This window comes from Eumetopias jubatus, unplaced genomic scaffold (genome assembly GCF_037043125.1).
Source record: "Eumetopias jubatus isolate StellerSeaLion01/CBP00866 unplaced genomic scaffold, mEumJub1_p1.0 scaffold_1, whole genome shotgun sequence".
In the NCBI taxonomy this organism is placed as follows: Eukaryota; Metazoa; Chordata; class Mammalia; order Carnivora; family Otariidae; genus Eumetopias; species Eumetopias jubatus.
Genome location: NW_028274807.1, coordinates 129,223,275 through 129,241,704, shown reverse-complemented (window position 1 = coordinate 129,241,704; position 18,430 = coordinate 129,223,275). Strand labels below are relative to the sequence as shown.

At 38.2% G+C, this 18,430-nt stretch overlaps 1 protein-coding gene across 1 annotated transcript in view; it reads left to right on the top strand.

Moving 5' to 3' along the window:
* The window catches only part of COL6A5 (collagen type VI alpha 5 chain), a 100,472-nt gene extending 82,274 nt beyond the window's left edge, over positions 1-18,198 (top strand). The window contains exons 37-40 of the mRNA XM_028099230.1: positions 10,304-10,993; positions 12,366-12,462; positions 13,178-13,419; positions 18,170-18,198. Of these exons, the coding sequence (XP_027955031.1) occupies positions 10,304-10,993; positions 12,366-12,462; positions 13,178-13,419; positions 18,170-18,198 (1,058 nt within the window). The remainder of the gene's footprint in view (positions 1-10,303; positions 10,994-12,365; positions 12,463-13,177; positions 13,420-18,169) is intronic.
* The last annotated feature ends 232 nt before the right edge of the window (positions 18,199-18,430 follow it).

Genomic DNA, 18,430 nt, shown 5'->3' with positions numbered 1-18,430 from the left:
CTTCAATCCATCACCTTCCCTGGCCCTCTCCAATCCTTATAGCAGCTGAAGGACAGTCTGTATCAGAATCACCTGCAAGTCCTTCATAATTGCGGGTTGCTAAGCCCTCCTCAGAATCACTACTTCATATTTAGGGGTGTGAGTGGTAAGGAAAAGGCTAGAAACTTCAAAACCACCATAGGTGATTTTTGTATGTCTGCAAATTTGAGATCCACTATCCCAGGGATTCTCAAAATCTGGTCCCTGCATCAGCAGTACCAGCAGCATCAGCAGAAACTGGGAACTTATTAAAATGCAGCTTCTCAGCACACATCCCAGCCCAACCAAATCAGAAACTCTAGAGCTGGGGCTCAGCAATCTGAGTTTTAACAAGCAGCAAAGGTGGTTCTAATAGAGGTTGTGTTTTAAGAACCACTGCTCAATCCTACCACTTTGGCATGCCGGATTTGCTCTGCGATTCTCAATGGAGCTGAAAGAAATTGAGTACCTAGTACCACAGAACAGAAGTGGGAATTCCTATTTCCAAAGGATTCCAGGTGAACTGCATTATAATTTTATTTTACTCATCTAAAACCACTGAACAGTCATGCTTCCCTCCATCCAACATCTAAAAACACCACTTTTTAAGATCTAAATATATAGAGATAATATCATGAATTTTGACCACAACATGTGCAATATAAAAATTCTTTGGAAAATTCAGTCCTTCTTAATTACTTACCAATGGAATACACATAGTTCTCTGGAATTATGTAATGAAAAATGGGTGGTTTAATTCTAATTAAGTTGCAACTGTTGACCCAGTGACAAGCCTAGCACTTTCATCAAAGATACTAGGTTAACCAATATTTAAGATATAATTAGTTGACTTTCAATATTAAAGGACAAGATAATTTGTATTGAAATGTTAAATACCAACACAAACTCAGCCTGAGGCTCACTCATAGCTTTAAGGGGGTCTCAGGCCATAGGATAACATCATTTCAATGAATTTCACTCAGAAATGGGAAGTAACACCTCTCCCTTTCAACTAGCCTGGAATTGTGCTTTGGGGAATTTACAGAGGCTCTGTTTTACATTTTTTATTTTTCTAACCTTAATCTGATTCTGATCTGCAAATCAGCTTTTTTTTTTTTTTAAACCAATATGTCTTTTAACTTTGATTCAATCACAGGGTATTAGAGCTGGAAAGGTATTTAGTGATCACCTCTTGCAAATTCACCTGGGGGTAATTGCACTCTACCCACCCTGGGAGACATATTGCAATGTCTGGAGACAGTTTTTGTTGTCACACCTGGGAGGTGCTACTGGCATTTAATGGACAGAGGCCACAGATGCTGCTAAACATCCTACAATGCCCAGGACCTTCCCCTCACAACAAAGAACTATCCTGTCAAACTGTCAATAGTGGGAGAAACCCAGTTTTAGAAGAAACTTCATGCCTGCAAGTTCATTCAGGAAGATTCATAATGGGGACTCACAATTCCTACACCCTGTCCACTATGTCCCCGTTATACTGTCAAGATTCTGCTAATTTTTAAAAAATTATAAAAGTACTATCATATATAAAATTTGAATACAAAGAATCTCAAATCAAATAATTGAGCAAAAGCTATTTGTAGTGTGGAATATATTCTTTGGTTTTTCCGTTGGTCTATAGGTTTACATCATTTCATTCAATTGGATATCCTGCTTTTCAGATCATATTATGTCATACATTTTACGTATTGCTGCAAGCTTGCTTCATACTGATTTTCTGTATCTCATAATGTTACTTTCAATGAATGAATTTATTTATCTCATTGAACACTTAGCTTGTTTCTAATTTTTGCTGTCATGTATTGAATTTGAATATATTATCTTGACTTCTGCTAAATTCAAATCTGTCCTGGACTTAAGTGCAGCGGAATTGGCTTCTGAGTCACCTGTGGAAGACCAGTTGAATGTCCTACTTTCATTTCAGTATACATTCTAAAGAGGAGGTCAGTAATAAAATTGTGGTCATATCTGAATTTTAATGACATGTTTCATGAACTCTTTAGGAAATTGCAACCACCTTGATGTTCTCTGGGGAATAAACTGAGTTTCCTGATTTTTTTTTTTTTAAACTATAGACTGAGGTTGTTGCATTTACTTTTACTTGGGAATTTATTATATTGTAATTACAGTTTTGGTTGTCTTCCATGAAGGTTTTGCAGTGGACAAAACTGATGCAACATGATTGTTTGGCGTATGTGGACTATTTGAATTCAAATGAGGTTTCTGTATGTCTCAAGCAATCATTTATTGCAAGTGATAAAGCAGTGTTCTAGAATACTAGTGACATTTTTTTTCATGTGGACCCCTTTCTTATGGAATAAAACTTGGATACTTGTAGTAATTGGGTGATAGTGGTGGTGTTAGAGGGGGTTGTGATGACCGTGTTGGTGCTAGTTGCGGTGATAGTGAAGACAGTGGTGGTGAAGGTGTTAGCTGTTGCTGATGGTGGTGGTAAAGGTGTGTGGTGGAGATGTTGGTGGCAGCGATACTGTTTATGGTGGAGATGGAGGTAGGGGTATGAGAGTGAGGTAGTGATGATCGTGGTGGTGATACTGGTAGTGGTGGGGAGGTGATGGTGGTGGGAACAGTGGTGGAGGTGTGAGGGTGGGATGGTAGTAGTGGGGGTGATCGAGATGAAGGTGACAGTGACAGCCCCCATTGAGGGCTTACCATGTGAAAACACTGGGCATTTTTGTGGATTTTCCATGGTTATTCAGATGTTCTTTCATGTAGCAAATATGTATTGGCTCCTGTTCTGAGTTAAGCCCTGAGTTAGTCTCTTTGGGGGCTTGGAGTGCTTTTTTGTTTTTTGTTTTCTTGTTTTTTAAAGACTCAGACAGAGGCCCTGTCTTCAAGGAGCTTTTGGTCTGACAGAGTATATTCTGTGTGTACAAAAAAATGCATAACACGAGTCAGAAAGTATTCAGTTTAATTAAAAGTGCAGATGGAATGCTTTGGGGGCCAATATTTATTCCCTGCAGTGCAATTCTCAAAGCACCATATGCACTGTCTCACTTGATGATTGAACAATGTGTGAGGAATAATCATAACCACAGAATCTACTGCTTACTTAGCACAACTCTGTGCCAGGCCAATGCTAAGAACTTTATACACATGATTTCATTTAATCTTTACCAAAAAGTCTATCATCATCATCATTATTATTATTATTTTATTACATTTTGTATTTTTTTAAAGATTTTATTTATTTAGAGTGTGCACATGCGAGCAGGAGGAGGGGCAAATGGAGCGGGAGAGAAAGCATCTTAAGCAGACTCCTTGCTGAGTACAGAGCCTGACACTGGGCTCGATCTCACGACCCTGAAATCATGACCTGAGCTAAAATCTAGAGTCAGACACTCAACTGACTGAGCCACCCAGGCACCCCTACATTTTGTATCTTACAGATAAAGACACTGATGCAAAGGTTAAGAGCTTCAAGCTCTTAGCTTTAAGTGGTAGAGCCAGGACTTAAACCCATGCCCACTAACTTTTAACTATGTATGCCATGTTGCCTGGTGATGGCATTGTCTGCATTTACAGATGAAATTAATCCAGTTGCCAAATTTGAGAATAAGTTCAATCACATCATCATTTGGGAGAATTATTTTTAAATAATTTCAGTAGTGCAATTTTATTTCAAAAATTTAATTTCATTAAAAAAAATTCCTGCTTATAAACTCATCCAGAGGCTAAAATGCCAGAATAAACTGGCTTTATAAACTGCTTATAAATTCATCCAGAAGCCAGAGCACAGAATAACACCATAAAGACCAAAATGCTAGATCTGGATAGCTTGGGTCTAAATAATTCCTAAGGCATGTGTCACTTTTTCTCAGTATGCTGGTACCTTCTGCAGACTTGTTTCAGAGTGTGAAGTAGACTGCAAGAGTGAGCCTTTCAGACTAAGTGCCACCTAGAAAAGTCTAGGTCAAGAAAAATATTTATTCTAAGTCTTTGGGGGAAGAGGATGAATCTATGTTAAGACAGTCTCTTCTACTTGTTTAGGCAAATGGGGGAAAGAGGACCTCATACAATAAAAGAAGGGAATTTTAAATATGTCTGTATTTCCCTTTGCATAAAATTCTTGTGCCTCCCTCCCTTGCTGCCCCAGCTTAGAGCCTGGCCAGTGACCTCAGCAGACAGGAGGGAGGACAGGCCTGGGATGGCATCGTTAAATGGAGAGGTACATAAATTATTGCCAACTCCTCTGTAGTTAAACATTCACAAACACAGCAGAATGAGTTTTCTCATTTCTGAGAGCATGTGCGCATATGTGCATGTGCAAGTTGTCTTCCACTAATACCTGTTGACTGCATTTTTTTCTTATGGAAATTCTCATTTGTGAAATATAGTAACATGGGCAGGATTTTCAGATGTCTGGGACTTTTCTATTTATCTCCCTCTAAAAATTATATTTGTGGAGTACTTAGGATATGTTAGGCACTGTGCAAAATTTATTTAATTATCTAAAAAACTTTATTAGGTTTTATTAGTTTATTATTACTGTTTTTTACATAATGAAACTTAAGTATGGAGGGACACAGGGTCGCAGAGGTAACAAATGGCAGAGACAGGACTCAAACAAACTCCAAATGTTCTGCTCATGACTGCTGCTCTACAATGCCTAGAGAAAAAAAAAATTGCAAATTTTATTTAATTCATATGGTTGCCTACTTTTGGAAGAAAACTTCCTCTAGTGGCTTCACTCAGAAGGAATAGCAACTGACCAAGAACCTCATTTTTCACACCAGGTCCCAGGGCCTTTGGTGAAGTGGTTAATATGTCCCTTAATGTGTGCTCTACCCTCATATCTGAGGACCAGTTCTTCTGAAGGAGTTACATGAGTGGGGCTCAAATCCTTCCTCTACCACTTAGAAGCTGTCATTTCTTGGCCAAGTAATTTTCTCTCTCCAAGCTTCTGCTTGCTCATCTGTAAAAGGGGAATGATGGTAATTCCACCCTCATAGTGCCCTGTGGAAGGTTAAATGAGAGAAGACATGCACAGAGCTGAGCATAAGACCTAAGTGAACTGAATGCTCAATCAAATACTCAGACAGTGGAAAAGCAGGAAAGAAAACATTGCCAACCTCATGGGAAGTCTTATAAAACAAGGTTAATTTAATCTACAGTTCATGTGGATAGAAATAGATATGTAAGGTAGCCCCAGTTGTACACGTGGCTTGCCTATGAAGAACACATGGCTAATTTTGGCCCCTGGACAAATTCCAAAGCAGATTACTGGATAACTCATGCATATCTTGAGGTTTACCACAAACGCCATGTAAGGCAGCATAGCTACTCTACAGCATACGTAATCCCAGTCCAAATGGCTCAGGTCTTATAGATTCTCCTTTCTGTCTAAGTTCCTTTTCTACCCCCACTTCTCCCTAAAGTTACTGGAGCACACATCGTATTGTGGCTTAAATGTTGGCCAAAGTTAGGCTAATCGCTGAGGCCACTTCCCTGGAAATCTAGCTGGATCCCTCATTCCTTCCAAGCCTCCTCCACAATAAAATGAACCAGCCTTTCCTCCTCCGCCATTCTGAGGAAATTCTTCCATAGACTTGAAGACAGAAATTTGGCTCCCTGACATTTCCAGAAAATACACAGCATTGCTGTGAGCTATGGATATATTGTGTCCACACTCCTGCCAGGTTTTCTTGAGAGAAAATATTTTTGAAGGCCGACTCTCCCTAAGTACGATGAATTTTGACTCAAAGTAGAATAATCATGCTTCATGTTTGACTAATTTTAGAGTTTCAAACCATAAGAATCTACATTTAGCTTCTTGATTCTCATGCTAATCCTGTAAGTAGGAAGAGAGCCTATTTTTACAGATTTTGTGGGCGAAAATATGCCTCCTTAGAAAATAATTCTTCAGGGTACTTTGGAAAAGGATGGAGATTTTGCTCAGTTATAAAGAGAGAATTGGGGGAAAATCAGTAATCTTTTTGATATGGGCATGCATGAAAAAATATTTCACTATAATAAGTCAATCCTCCTCTTCTATCAGAACATTTATGAAATACTTTTCCTCATGCTTTAACCAAGTGTGTTGATTGTTCTTCTTAAAGAAGCCAAAATACTGTAGTTGGAAAACAAAGATCCTAATGACAGAGCAGGTAGTGGTTAGTCATCTCCAGGACTGTAAACTTCCACATGACGGAAGTGTCCATTTGACTGACCTTCACAGCCTAATACACTATAGCCAAGAACTCTAGAAGTGTTTTTGATGGTGATGTTTTAGGGCTAAAGTATGTTACATAGCTGTCACAGCAAGGAAGAATATGACATAAATGCTTTTGTCTGCACTTCCAATTTCATATTTAATAGTTTAATCACGGGCTTTTATCTTGATAAACAATTCCAAGAATTTAAAACTAGGTTCCTGGTGGGGAATGGGAAGCCCACAAATTTTATACCTGCTTGTGAAATGCAAAATCTTGTCAATTACTACAAATGTATTGATAAAGGAAGAATCTGGTATATAAATGATGAGTTCTTAGTCCTTTTGTGAGAAGGAAGAGAACATAGGAACATCTCAAACAAAATGGCCAGATCTCACCTATTAGATAAATATTTGTATCTCTACACACCAACACACATGAAACAATAGTTTTCAAGACAATGGACATCAGGAAATGAAAGACTGATCCCTGAGAGACAAAAACAAATGAAGTAAAACCTATGATTGCTCCAGCTTACTGCTATGGGGCAGGAAGAAGGAATTGGGGTGAAGCCCAATGCACTCCTTGAGATGAGACAGAGATGAGAATCCAGGGAGACCAAAGTGGTAAGAGTTCCCAGGACAAAATGCCAGAGAGGAGAGAGCTGCACAGACAGAGAACACCAGAGATATGCAAAGGGTCCCCTCAATTATTCAGCAGAGTGGTGAGGGCACATGCATGTGATGAAATGCCCTGAGCCTGGGGGAAGAACCATCAGAAAAGATTACAGAATAGTTCCAGTTGCTCACAGAGGGCCAGGAACAGTGCCTTTTCTTGCCAGAAAGCCTGGAAAAACTCATAATTCATAGAGTATTGGAAAGAAAACTCAGGGAGGTCTTGTCTCAGTAGGGGGAATAATTAGTCTTAAATTAAGCACTGCTCTAGACTAGCCAAACAAATCATAATAGCAAGACCTAAAAGGAACAAATAGTTTTCATGTAACATGAATATTTGTAGTAATACACAAGTATTCCACATCCAAAAAGGAAAATTTCACAATATTTGGAACACAAAGAAGCATGAAAACATGACCATAATCAAGAGCATAATCACTCTAAAACAAACGAGAACTGACACAGATGTTAAAATTAACAAAGATATTAAAACAGTTATTATAACTATATCTCATATGTGAAAAAGTAGAGACATGGAAGATACAAAAAAAAAGATTCAAATAGAATTTGTAGAGATAAAAGTTGCAATGTCTAGGATGAACAATATACTGGATGGGATTAATAGCAAATTAGATTTGGTAAAAGAAAAAATCAGTGAACTTGAAGATGTAGTAATGGAATTATCCAAAATAAAACTCAGGGAGAAAAAGGATTTTTTTTAAAAATGAAAAGAGCATCAGAGTTCTAATACCTTCTCTCAATACTTGGTAGCAGACCAGCAGGAAGACAGTAGTCTTGAGCCACACTAGCAACTAACCTCACCTAATGGATATTTATAGAACACTCCACACAACAACAGAATACATATTCTTTTCAGTACACATGAACACTTACCAAGATAGACCATATTGTGGGCCATAAAGCAATTCTCAAAATTTTAAGAGATTGAAGTCACACTAACTGTATTCTCTGACCAAAACAGAATTAAATTAAAAATCAATAGCAGAAAGATCTTCAAAAAATCCCTAAGTATTTGGAAACTAAATAAGATGCTTCTAAAAAAAATCCATGGTCAAAGAGGAAATCAAAAGGAAAATTAGAAAGTATCTTGAATGAAATAAAATCACAACATGCCAGAATTTGTGAGATTCCACTAATGCAGTACCTAGGTCATCTATAGCATTAAATTCCTATGTTGGTAAAGAAGAAAGTTTTCAAATCAATGACTTCAACTTTCACCTTAAGAAATCAGAAAAAGGAGAACCCTGGGTAAGCAGCAGAAGAAAGGAATTAAAATTAAAGTGGAACTCAATGAAATGGAAAAGAGAAAATCAGTAAAACCAAAAGCTGTTTCTTTGAGAATATCAATAAAATCAATAAACCTATAGTCAAAGTCACCAAGAAAAAAAAGAAGAACTACTAATATCAGGAATGAGAGAGGAAACAAATACTAAAAGGGCAATCAGAGAATATGATAAATAATTTTTTTGCCTATAAATTAGCTTGGGTGAAATAGACAAATTTCTTGCAATTCACAAATTACCAGAGCTCATTCAAGAAGTAATCTAAATAGCCCTAAACCTATTAAAGAAATTGAATTTGTAGTTCAAAATTTCCCATACAGAAAACTCTAAGCCAAAATGACTTCACTGGTAAATTCAACAAAACACCTAAGGAAGAAATAATATCAATTGTACACAAACTCTTATAGAAATCAAAGAGGAAGGAATTCTTTTTTTTTATTTTTATTCATTACACCATTAGTTTTTGGCCAAGGAACACATCATTACATCACCATACATTACATCATTAGTTTTTGATGTAGTGTTCCATAATTCATTGTTTGTGCATAACACCCAGTGCTCCACGCAGAACGTGCCCTCTTTAATACCCATCACCAGGCTAACCCATCCCGCCCCCCCCGAACCCCCAGTTTGTTTTTCAGAGTCCAAAGAGGAAGGAATTCTTTCCAGCTCATTCTCTAAGGTCAGATTACCATGATAGCAAAACCAGACAAAGACTTTACGTGAAAATGAAACTGTACTCCAATATTCCTTATAAACATAGCTGTAAAAATTCTAAACAAAATTTTAAGTAAATCAAATCCAATAATATTACCTTGATTGTCATAAATATTACACAAGGTGTAGTGATATCAAAACACCACATTGTACACCTTACAATTTTTACATAACTTTTGTCAAAAAAATTCAACAATAGATAAAAAAAATAATGTGGAGTTTACCCTAGAAATTCAGAATTATTTGAGCTACAAACATGTAATGGAGCGTTTGCCCTGTTAATAACATTATCTATGGTGGTTTTTTTTTTTTTGCATTCTATTTTATTATTAAGGTTTTATGACATTAATACAGGTTAATTAATTCATTTGTGGGAATTATGAGGAGTAAATAAAGTAATAAATATACAGCATGAATAATGGGGTTGAGCACAAATGGGGATCAATAAATTTTTGCCAGTTAAAAATCTACTTCTTGCTTGATTAGGTTTATAGACACACTTCTTTCACAGAAAAAAGAACATTGGCCACCTACTTCCTGTCTTTCTGAGCTGGCATTTCCTGTTGTGGCTTCACTGACCAGTCACCATCCACATGATTGTGGACATGGTTTTATGATCCCTTAGGCTTAGAGCAGTGCTACTTAAAGTCTGATCTACAGCAAGATAAGGCATTAGCATCAGAATGTAAATCAGGGCACTGTTTCCTTCATTGAGAAAGTCTTGCTACCAAAAAAAAAAAAATAGCCAAACTAAACAGTGTGCTTAGTAATGTTGATGACTTACAACATGGTGCAAGCTCCTTATTTTGTCCTGGGCCAATAAACTGTTTGCAGACTGGCACCTTAAGTACCAACATCTTAGAGTTTTTAAGGTCTTACACAGAGTTTGGATTCTAAAGTCAGCATTTATACTTGTTCTCATGACATCATACTATGGTACATATTTTGAAAAAGGTATATGTGTTTGTGACATCAACAAATATGACTTTGACATATATACTTTTAGGGCCACTGCATAATAATTAGATCTCATGCAAATGTGTACTTCAAATTTTGTAATCATGTGGAGTGCACTAAAAATAGTTATATGTTTCTCATCTTACATATGAAAATAGCTAGAGGATCAATCAGTCCTTTGACAAAGATCTGAAATAGGCTAAGAAATATGTTTCTTTTCACATGACAGCACCTGTTGAATGCCAGTGGTTTCCCATGCAGTGTGTAGAGACATGTTTAGAGAATGCATCTGGGAACAAGTACTGTAATTAACTTATGTTGTCTGCCATGGTTATGGGAATAAAGCATGGCAAAATCCCAAGATGTGTATTGGTCATCCTTGGCTAGGAGTTCCAAGTTTAGTCTTCTACTAAAAAGAGTGACTTGAGCTGTTCTATTGCAGGACATGAAAACCATGGCAGAAAAGAAGAACCAGGTCTTACTGATGAACCTGGAGATACCCCTCTTCAAGAATATTACATGGATGTGGCCTTCCTCATAGATGCTTCCCGAAGAATAGGAAATGATGAGTTTAAGGAAGTGAAAGCTTTTCTAATCTCAGTGCTTGATTACTTTTACATTGCCCCAGACCCACTGACCTCCATGTTAGGAGACAGAGTGGCAGTCCTGAGCTATTCTCCTCCAGGCTATATGCCCAACAGTGAAGAATGCCCTATCTACCTGGAATTTGATTTGGTTACTTATAGCAGTATATTCCAAATGAAACATCATCTCCAAGACTCTTTTCAACAGCTCAATGGAGATGTTTTTATTGGCCATGCTTTGCAGTGGACAGTTGACAATGTGTTTGTAGGAACCCCCAACCTGAGGAAAAACAAAGTTATCTTTGTTATATCTGCTGGCGAAACCAACCCCTTAGACAAGGAAGTCTTAAGAAATGTAGCGCTGAGAGCCAAGTGTCAGGGCTACTCCATATTTGTGTTTTCCTTTGGTCCTATACACAATGACAAGGAATTAGAAGAATTAGCCAGCCACCCACTGGATCATCACTTAGTCCAGCTTGGCAGAACCCACAAACCAGATTTGAACTATATCACGAAGTTTGTCAAGCCATTTGTTCATTTAATCAGACGTAAGTCATTAAACGTTTTCTCTTCTATTGCTTTTGCAGTAGATTTAATGTCTCTGTGTACAATCCACCAATTGGCTTAGTAATAAATCCTTACTTCAACGGCGAGTGGTATAGTCTAAGGTGTGAGTAGGAGGCAGTGAGAAAACCAGAGAAAAATATCAGGTCTTATTGACCTTGAACTTTACTGCTGCACTGTCAAGGTCTTTGCCAGAAAACCCCCATGTAGGTAGAAAGTGTTTTTTAACCATAATCTGTTTACTATGTACTTGGTACTATGTACCAACTTCTTTAAATGGATTATATCATTTAATCCTCAGTACAGCCCTCAAAGGAAAGTACTAGTATCTCCATTTTACAAGTGAGAAAACTAAGGTTCAGAGACATTAAATAAATTGCTCAAAAGCTTACAGTTTAATAGTTGGCAAATTCGAGACTCAGCCCCATGCATTCTGAACCCAGAGCTATGCTCCTGTTCTTTAAACCATATTTCAATTCCTATACCCTTAACGAAGTACAGTGCTGTAATCAGTAATATCCCACTACCATCACCCTCCATCTACTCCAGGACTTCTGTTTTATCTTTCATTGTAAATTACCTTTGGTTATGACTTTAATTCTTTTGAGCCATGGACAAGAATCTCTTCTAGAGCCTTTGTCCCAGACAACTGGCTCAGGCATAGCCAAGCAGGGTCTTAAGGGTGTCTTTTTATAGTGGGGCTTTGAGAGTGACTGCCCCAGCCTCTGTCCGTGAGTTGCAATTTTAGACATGGGTATAGCAGTATACATGAGAGCTTGTGACATCAAGCAATTTCTGGCCTGTGCTGGGATTAGGAGTGAGGCAGAGGCCACATTGAATAGTTATTTGCAGCTCCTGCGAGTTTACCAGAGAATAACAGAGATGCAGATTTGCTGCCACTCACAAAGCCCCAGGGCTCATGTAACCCTCAGGAATTTTGGAAATCACAATTTATGGGTATCGTAGCAGGCTTGTCACTTGCAAAAAAAAATGATGCCTTCTTCCAACCCTAAGATAAATAGGGTCAACAATTTCAATAGCTCAATGTGTCTTCTGGAAAGACCTTCCTTTTAGAGGAAGAGAAATAGGTGTTAGAAGGGATTGAAAGATGTCCTTGAATTGTATCACAAGCCTGTGAAATACAGAGTTTGAGAATTTTTGACTCAATCACTGCTGTATCTCATTGACTTTGCCAATGAGGTATTGCAAATATCAAAGGGTGTCTACTTTGCTGATTACCTTATAAAATTAATTTGCTCTTGAAGACACCTCCAACCACAGGAAAAGATGAACTGACTTTGGACAATAGACTATAGAAGGGTAAAATTTAGATTAACCAGCCCACTCTTTCTCCAGGTGCCATCAACAAATATCCCCCTGCAGATCTGAGACCCAAGTGTGTTAACATCACCTCTCCCAATCCAGAAAACGTTGGCTCAGGAAACAATGTATTGTGAGTTGGCAAATTCACAGTTTGGGTAATACTACAGTTGGAAACAGTCCTTATAAAAATAATTTGCAATGAATGGTGCTTTAGTTTTCAGGATGCAAGTTTGGTTGGTGTGTGTGTGTGTGTGTGTGTGTAAAATACTCCTGGTTTGTGATGACTCACAGATCCGGAGTTAATAGCAGATAGAATATGACCCATATTAGAAAAAACCATGTTTCCATTTCTGTAGCTTTTATGAGAAGAAAAGGCTCTTTGTAATACCTTATATAACACCACTCTAATATTGGGTACTGCCAAAACAGAAAACTTACAACATCAAATGTTAGGTACCACAAGTTTAAAGCAGAAGAAAAACCAAAAGATAAAAAATGGCAAAAGCAACCAAAACATTTGCCATTTAAAAAACAGAACCCATATGAAGACTGGTAAGAAGGATTCTTTTATGTTTGATTTTGCAAAGTACAACCCTTAAGTGTCAATAAAAATTCAGTGGTGAAAATAAGACTTCTTTGGAGTCCTAAACCACTGATACAACATTCTAATTTCCCTTTGGAATATTAAAAAATTGCCCCTGAGTCAGATTTCATCCATAAACTATTTGGACTATTTCAATCACATGCACAAAATTTATTGCTGTTCTATATCTGCCTGTATTTACGTTTAATTCTGCAAGGGGCTTGGCTAATGTATTTTTTATCTCTTTTCTCTGTCACCTTAGGTTTATTCCTGAGGTGTATAAAATAGAGACAGGAAACAGTGAGCTGTTTGATGAATTTGGTTCCCAGGAGCAGCATTCCTTTGTATTAGGGAACAATCCTAGTAATGGTTCTGAGACTACTACTGATTTGATCCAAAAGTTATACATGCTCTTTTCAACTGGAGAACTGATGAACGATAAAGAAGAGGCACATTCAGAAGAAATGCCAGCTCTAGCAGATGGTAAACAACGAGATAAAAAAGGTAACCTTGGGTACAGTAGAATTGAAGACCCTGAAGTACTTTTGTTTGGATTTTCCTCTGGTGGGAGATGAGCAAGGATGAGCAAGGATAACTCACTAGGACAGGTAGAAATGACAGGATAGAGGTGCCTATCATCTAGGGCTGCAAGGGGTTCCCAAAATGAGGAGGCAAACAAGATATAACTCTAGAAAGGCAGAAAAGGGAGTCAATGGTGTTGACAAAACCAGAACTAGAAGTAGGCAATGTTTGGTGTGGTGTCAGGGAATGGAGACAGGAGAGGGATGAGAACAAGGACCACACAGGTCCCGAGTAAGCAAGCAGAGCCCTGCATCCTTGTGCAAAATGCAGGGCGGGGGGGAGCTATGCAACAAACCTCCAGTGTTTGAGGGTCTGCCTTCTCCCTTAGTATCCTAGGCTTTCCTGCTCTGAGGTGTGTGCTTCTAGCTGGTGCCTGGAATGGACAAGGCTGCTGTGGTTTTGAGACTTCTTTGGAGGCTGAGGGCAGCTTCTTAGGCAATGTGAGGAGATGGTTCTGGACCTACAGCTAAAGGGAAAATGGAAGATGGAGAACAGGAAGCTATAGTAGGCTCTAGAGCAGCTATTCACAATTTTTGCTGTGTATCAAAACTATATGGGAAATTATTTTAAAGTAAATATTCTTGGGTGTCTACTAAAGCTGAAAGTATACATATACTATGACTAGCAACTTTAATATATATTCTCAACAGAAAAATATATATTCACCAAAAGTTATGTACTAGAATATTCATAACAGCACTTTTGTAGTAGCCCCAAAGTGGAAACAAAAATGCCCAACAGCAGGTATGATAAATAAATTTTGGCATGATTATATAATGAAATACCATGTATGTATGCAGTATATATGTACAATGCTATGTAAGTATGTAATATATATCAACACTTCATATATACATCTATACTATATGAATTAGATATGGGTATAATGATATGTATAGCTAGTATATAGATATTGAACATAATCAGCAAAATGATGGAAAATAGGAGAGATGAGGATAGAGGAAATATAGAAAAATATAGAAAGGGGAGAGAAGTAAGAAAAGGAAAATCAAGTATAAAAACAAGGAAATATCTGGTTCCGATCAAGATGGACTAAGCCTACTTTAGCCTCAAGATGGACTAAGCCAATATTACCTTTCTCTCCCACTGATTACAACTGAGAACTCTAGAGAAAATACAAAAAGCAACCACCTGAGATCTCTGAAAGGTAACAAAAAGCAGATTTTAGTGAAGTTTCTCATTTTCTTTTCTGTTTTCTTTTGTGGCTTTGTGCTGAGGGCAGACCCCAGTCCTGGAACTGTGTAATGGCAGTGGGTCAGGAGGCTAAAACTCAGTAGAAACCTCATATTTCTGGGTAGAAGAATATAGAAAGGGGAGAGAAGTGTAAGAAAAGGAAAATCAAATATAAATATATATATAAACACTAGGAATAGGGCCCTTGTTTGTCAGAGGTGGTGGAAGAAATCCCCATTTTCCCTCTCTTTCATGTTTTTTTTTTTTTTTTTAAGATCTTGTTTATTTGGCAGAGCACAAGAAAGCGCAGAAGCAGGGGGAGAAGCAGAGGGAGAAGGAGAAACAGGGTCCCCACTGAGCAGGGAGCCTGATGTGGGGCTCGATCCTAGGACCCCAAGATCATGACCCGAGCCGAAGGCAGATGCTTAATGAACTGAGCCACCCAGGCGCCCCTCTTCTCACTATTTCACCCACTGTTTTGTGCTGAAGGTGGGCACCGTTTGGAGCTGGGTAGAAGACTAACTAGCTAAAACTAAAGGGAAACCCTGTTTTTCTGGCCAGAGGAACTAGGAAGAGAGGCCCTGTTGCCCAGCATGTGGGGGTAGCCCCAGAGAGAAGAGAAGTGGAGAAGGGGATCCTATAACTCTAATTATGGGAGCTGCACACGCCCTGGGCTCTCCACTAAGCTGTGCATGGATGAGGAAGATCCAGGACAGGACAGCAAAGGCTTTGGACATTAAACTGAGGATGGAACCACTGCCCGCAGGAGGTAACACAGCACTTGGCATTCTGAACCTACCAAGCTAATTGTCTGCTGACAAAAAAAATTAAAATTCTACACGGAATCATACTAGGATTTAGAGTCTATACAATATAATATTCAAAATGTTCGGGATAAAATCTAAAATTAGACAACATACAGAGAACCAGAAGATGTGAACTATTCTCAAAGGAAAAGACAACCAACAGACAAAGCCCTTGAAGCAGCTATGAGAACTCTATTCCATGAGATAAAGGCAAACAACTTGAAATGAACAGAAATGAACCCGAAAGACATTCTCAGCAGAAATGTGTGGTGATGGGCACTGGGTGTTATCTGTAACTAATGAATCATTTAACACTACATCAAAAACAGGGCGCCTGGGTGGCTCAGTCAGTTAAGCATCTGCCTTCGGCTCAGGTCATGATCCCAGGGTCCTGGGATGGAGCCCTGCATCAAGTTCCCTGCTCAGTGGGGAGCCTGCTTCTCCCCTGCCTGCCATTCCCCCTGCTTGTGCTTGCACTCTCTCTCTCCTGCTCGCTCTCTCACTTGCTCTGTGTCAAATAAATTTTAAAAATCTTTAAAACAATCAAATGCTACATCAAAAACTAATGATGTATGATATGTTGGCTAAGTGAACATAATAAAATAGAAACATAGACATAATAAAAACAGGAACTGAAAGGAAATTTTAGAAGTGAAAAAATATACAGTGTCTGAAATTAAAAAAAAAAAAATCATTGGAAAGCCTCAAAAAGCAGAAGGAAGATGACAGAGGAAAGAGTCAGTGAACTTGAAGATATGTTAATTATATAATCTGAAAGGGATTTTTGAAAATGAACCGAACCTTGAAGACTTATAAAATAATATCAGAAGGCCAACATTTGTTTCATTGGCATTCTAGAAGGAAAGTAGAAAGAAAAGGAAGTTAGATTCAGTTAGAAGAAAATGTATATTTGAGGAAATTATGGACAAAAAAATTCCCAAATTCATAGAAGATATAACTTTACAGAGTTTAAAACCCCACTCAAGACATATCATTAACTGCTGAAAACAGAAAAGAAAAATCTTGAAGCAGCTAGAGAAAATCTACATATTACAAAAGAAGGGAACAATTCTTCAAATGATGGTAGATCTCTCATCAGAAACCATGGAGGATGAAAGACAGTGAAACATCTTTTTCTTTCACATACTGAAATCAAAGAACTCAGAACACAGAATTTTATATCCGGTGAACATAGCCCTCCAGAATGAGGGCAAAATAAAAATATTTCTAGATAAAGGAAAACTAAGAGGATTTGTTGCTGACAGACATGTGTTAAAGGAAAGCAGTGATGGGAGAACCAGGGAGTTGGGGTGAGGCCAAATGACTAAGGACCAGACGGCTGAGAGAACATACTGAGGAGGGGACCCAAGAGGGAAATCAAGGAGGGGATTGGAAAGGGAGGTTGGTTGAATGAGACAAAGTGGCATGTACCAGCTGCAGTTCACCCATGTACAGAGCCATATTATCTATAAGGTAATTTCATATAAATGATCCCATTGAGTTCCCTCCAAACCCCTGTGTAGGAGACAGGAAATAATACCCCTCATATTTGGATGCAGAAACTGAAGCTCAAATAGGTTTAGTGCCTTCCTGGGACTTGACCCTGGTCTGGCAGGTCCTGATTTAGTGTGCTGTCCCAATACTGGAAGAAGGAATCATCTGAGATAGAGAGGGTGGATGTAGGAGGGGATATCTTATTCAGCTCAGGCTACCATAACAAATGCCATAGACTGGGGGTCTTAAACACAGTAATTTATTTTCTCATGGTTCTGGAGTCTGGGAAGACCAAGATCAGGGCACAAGCCAATTTGGTTTCTAATGAGAGCTCTCTTTCTGGCTTGCAGACAACCACCTTCTTGCTCTGTTTTCACATGGTGGAGACGGTTCTAGTGTCCCTTCTTCTAAGGTCACCACTTTTATCAGATCATGTCTCTATCCTTAAGACCTCATTTAACCTTAGTCACCTTCTTAAAGGCCCTATATCCAATATAGTCATGTGTGGGATAGGACTTCAACATATGAATTTGTGGGAACACAATTCAGTCCACAGCAGGGCATATAATTAACAACATAATCACAGGAAGGAACCCTATAAATCAGCATTTCCCAAGCTTGTCTCTGCATTATAATGACCTGGGTGTTTGTTGACAATTCCACAGTCCAGCTCACATTCCACATCACTTAGGTCATATTCTCTGGGAGTGAGACACAGGCATCCATTTTTTTTTTTTTGAAGCCCCAGAGAAATTCCAATGTGCATATAAGTTTGAAAAACACTGCTATAAATTTCTATTCAGTCAGTCCTGTTAGATATCTTGAGGTGAGATGGCTGCTGAAAATGATAAGGTTGGTAATTCAAAAGGATTATCAAGTGAGCATTACCGAGACCTTTCTTGTTTGTTATTATTCTTCCAAATTTCTTTCTTCCAGAAGTTTCCTCCACTTTTCTACTTAATTATATGTCCTACAACTAGAAATCTCTTTACTCATTTCCCTCTGAGAGTTCTAGCCAACAACTTGATTTGGTGACATTTGGCCGGCTCTGCTCCTTGAAGTCAGTCTGAGTCTCTTTAGGAAATGTTAGTTTGGCTTCTTTCTTGAATCATGGAAGATTAGAATTTGAAACTGGAATGACTTTAGAAATCAGTGAGTTGTCCTGTATCTTTTTATAGATGAGGAAATGGAAGCTGCAGACATCTAAAAGTGTCTTACCAAAGAATATTCACAGCACCTAGTCCAATACCATTTTGTCACAAAGATTTATACCCTACAATTATGTTTATAGAACACATATTCACCTTAAAGTTAATCCATGGAAAAAAGATAATAAAATCTTTATCTGAAAAAAAAATCATTATCTGGGTTGTTGAAAGGTTGGAGATGATACATATGAAGGTCAAAATACACACTGTGCTTGGTACATAATCAGCTGG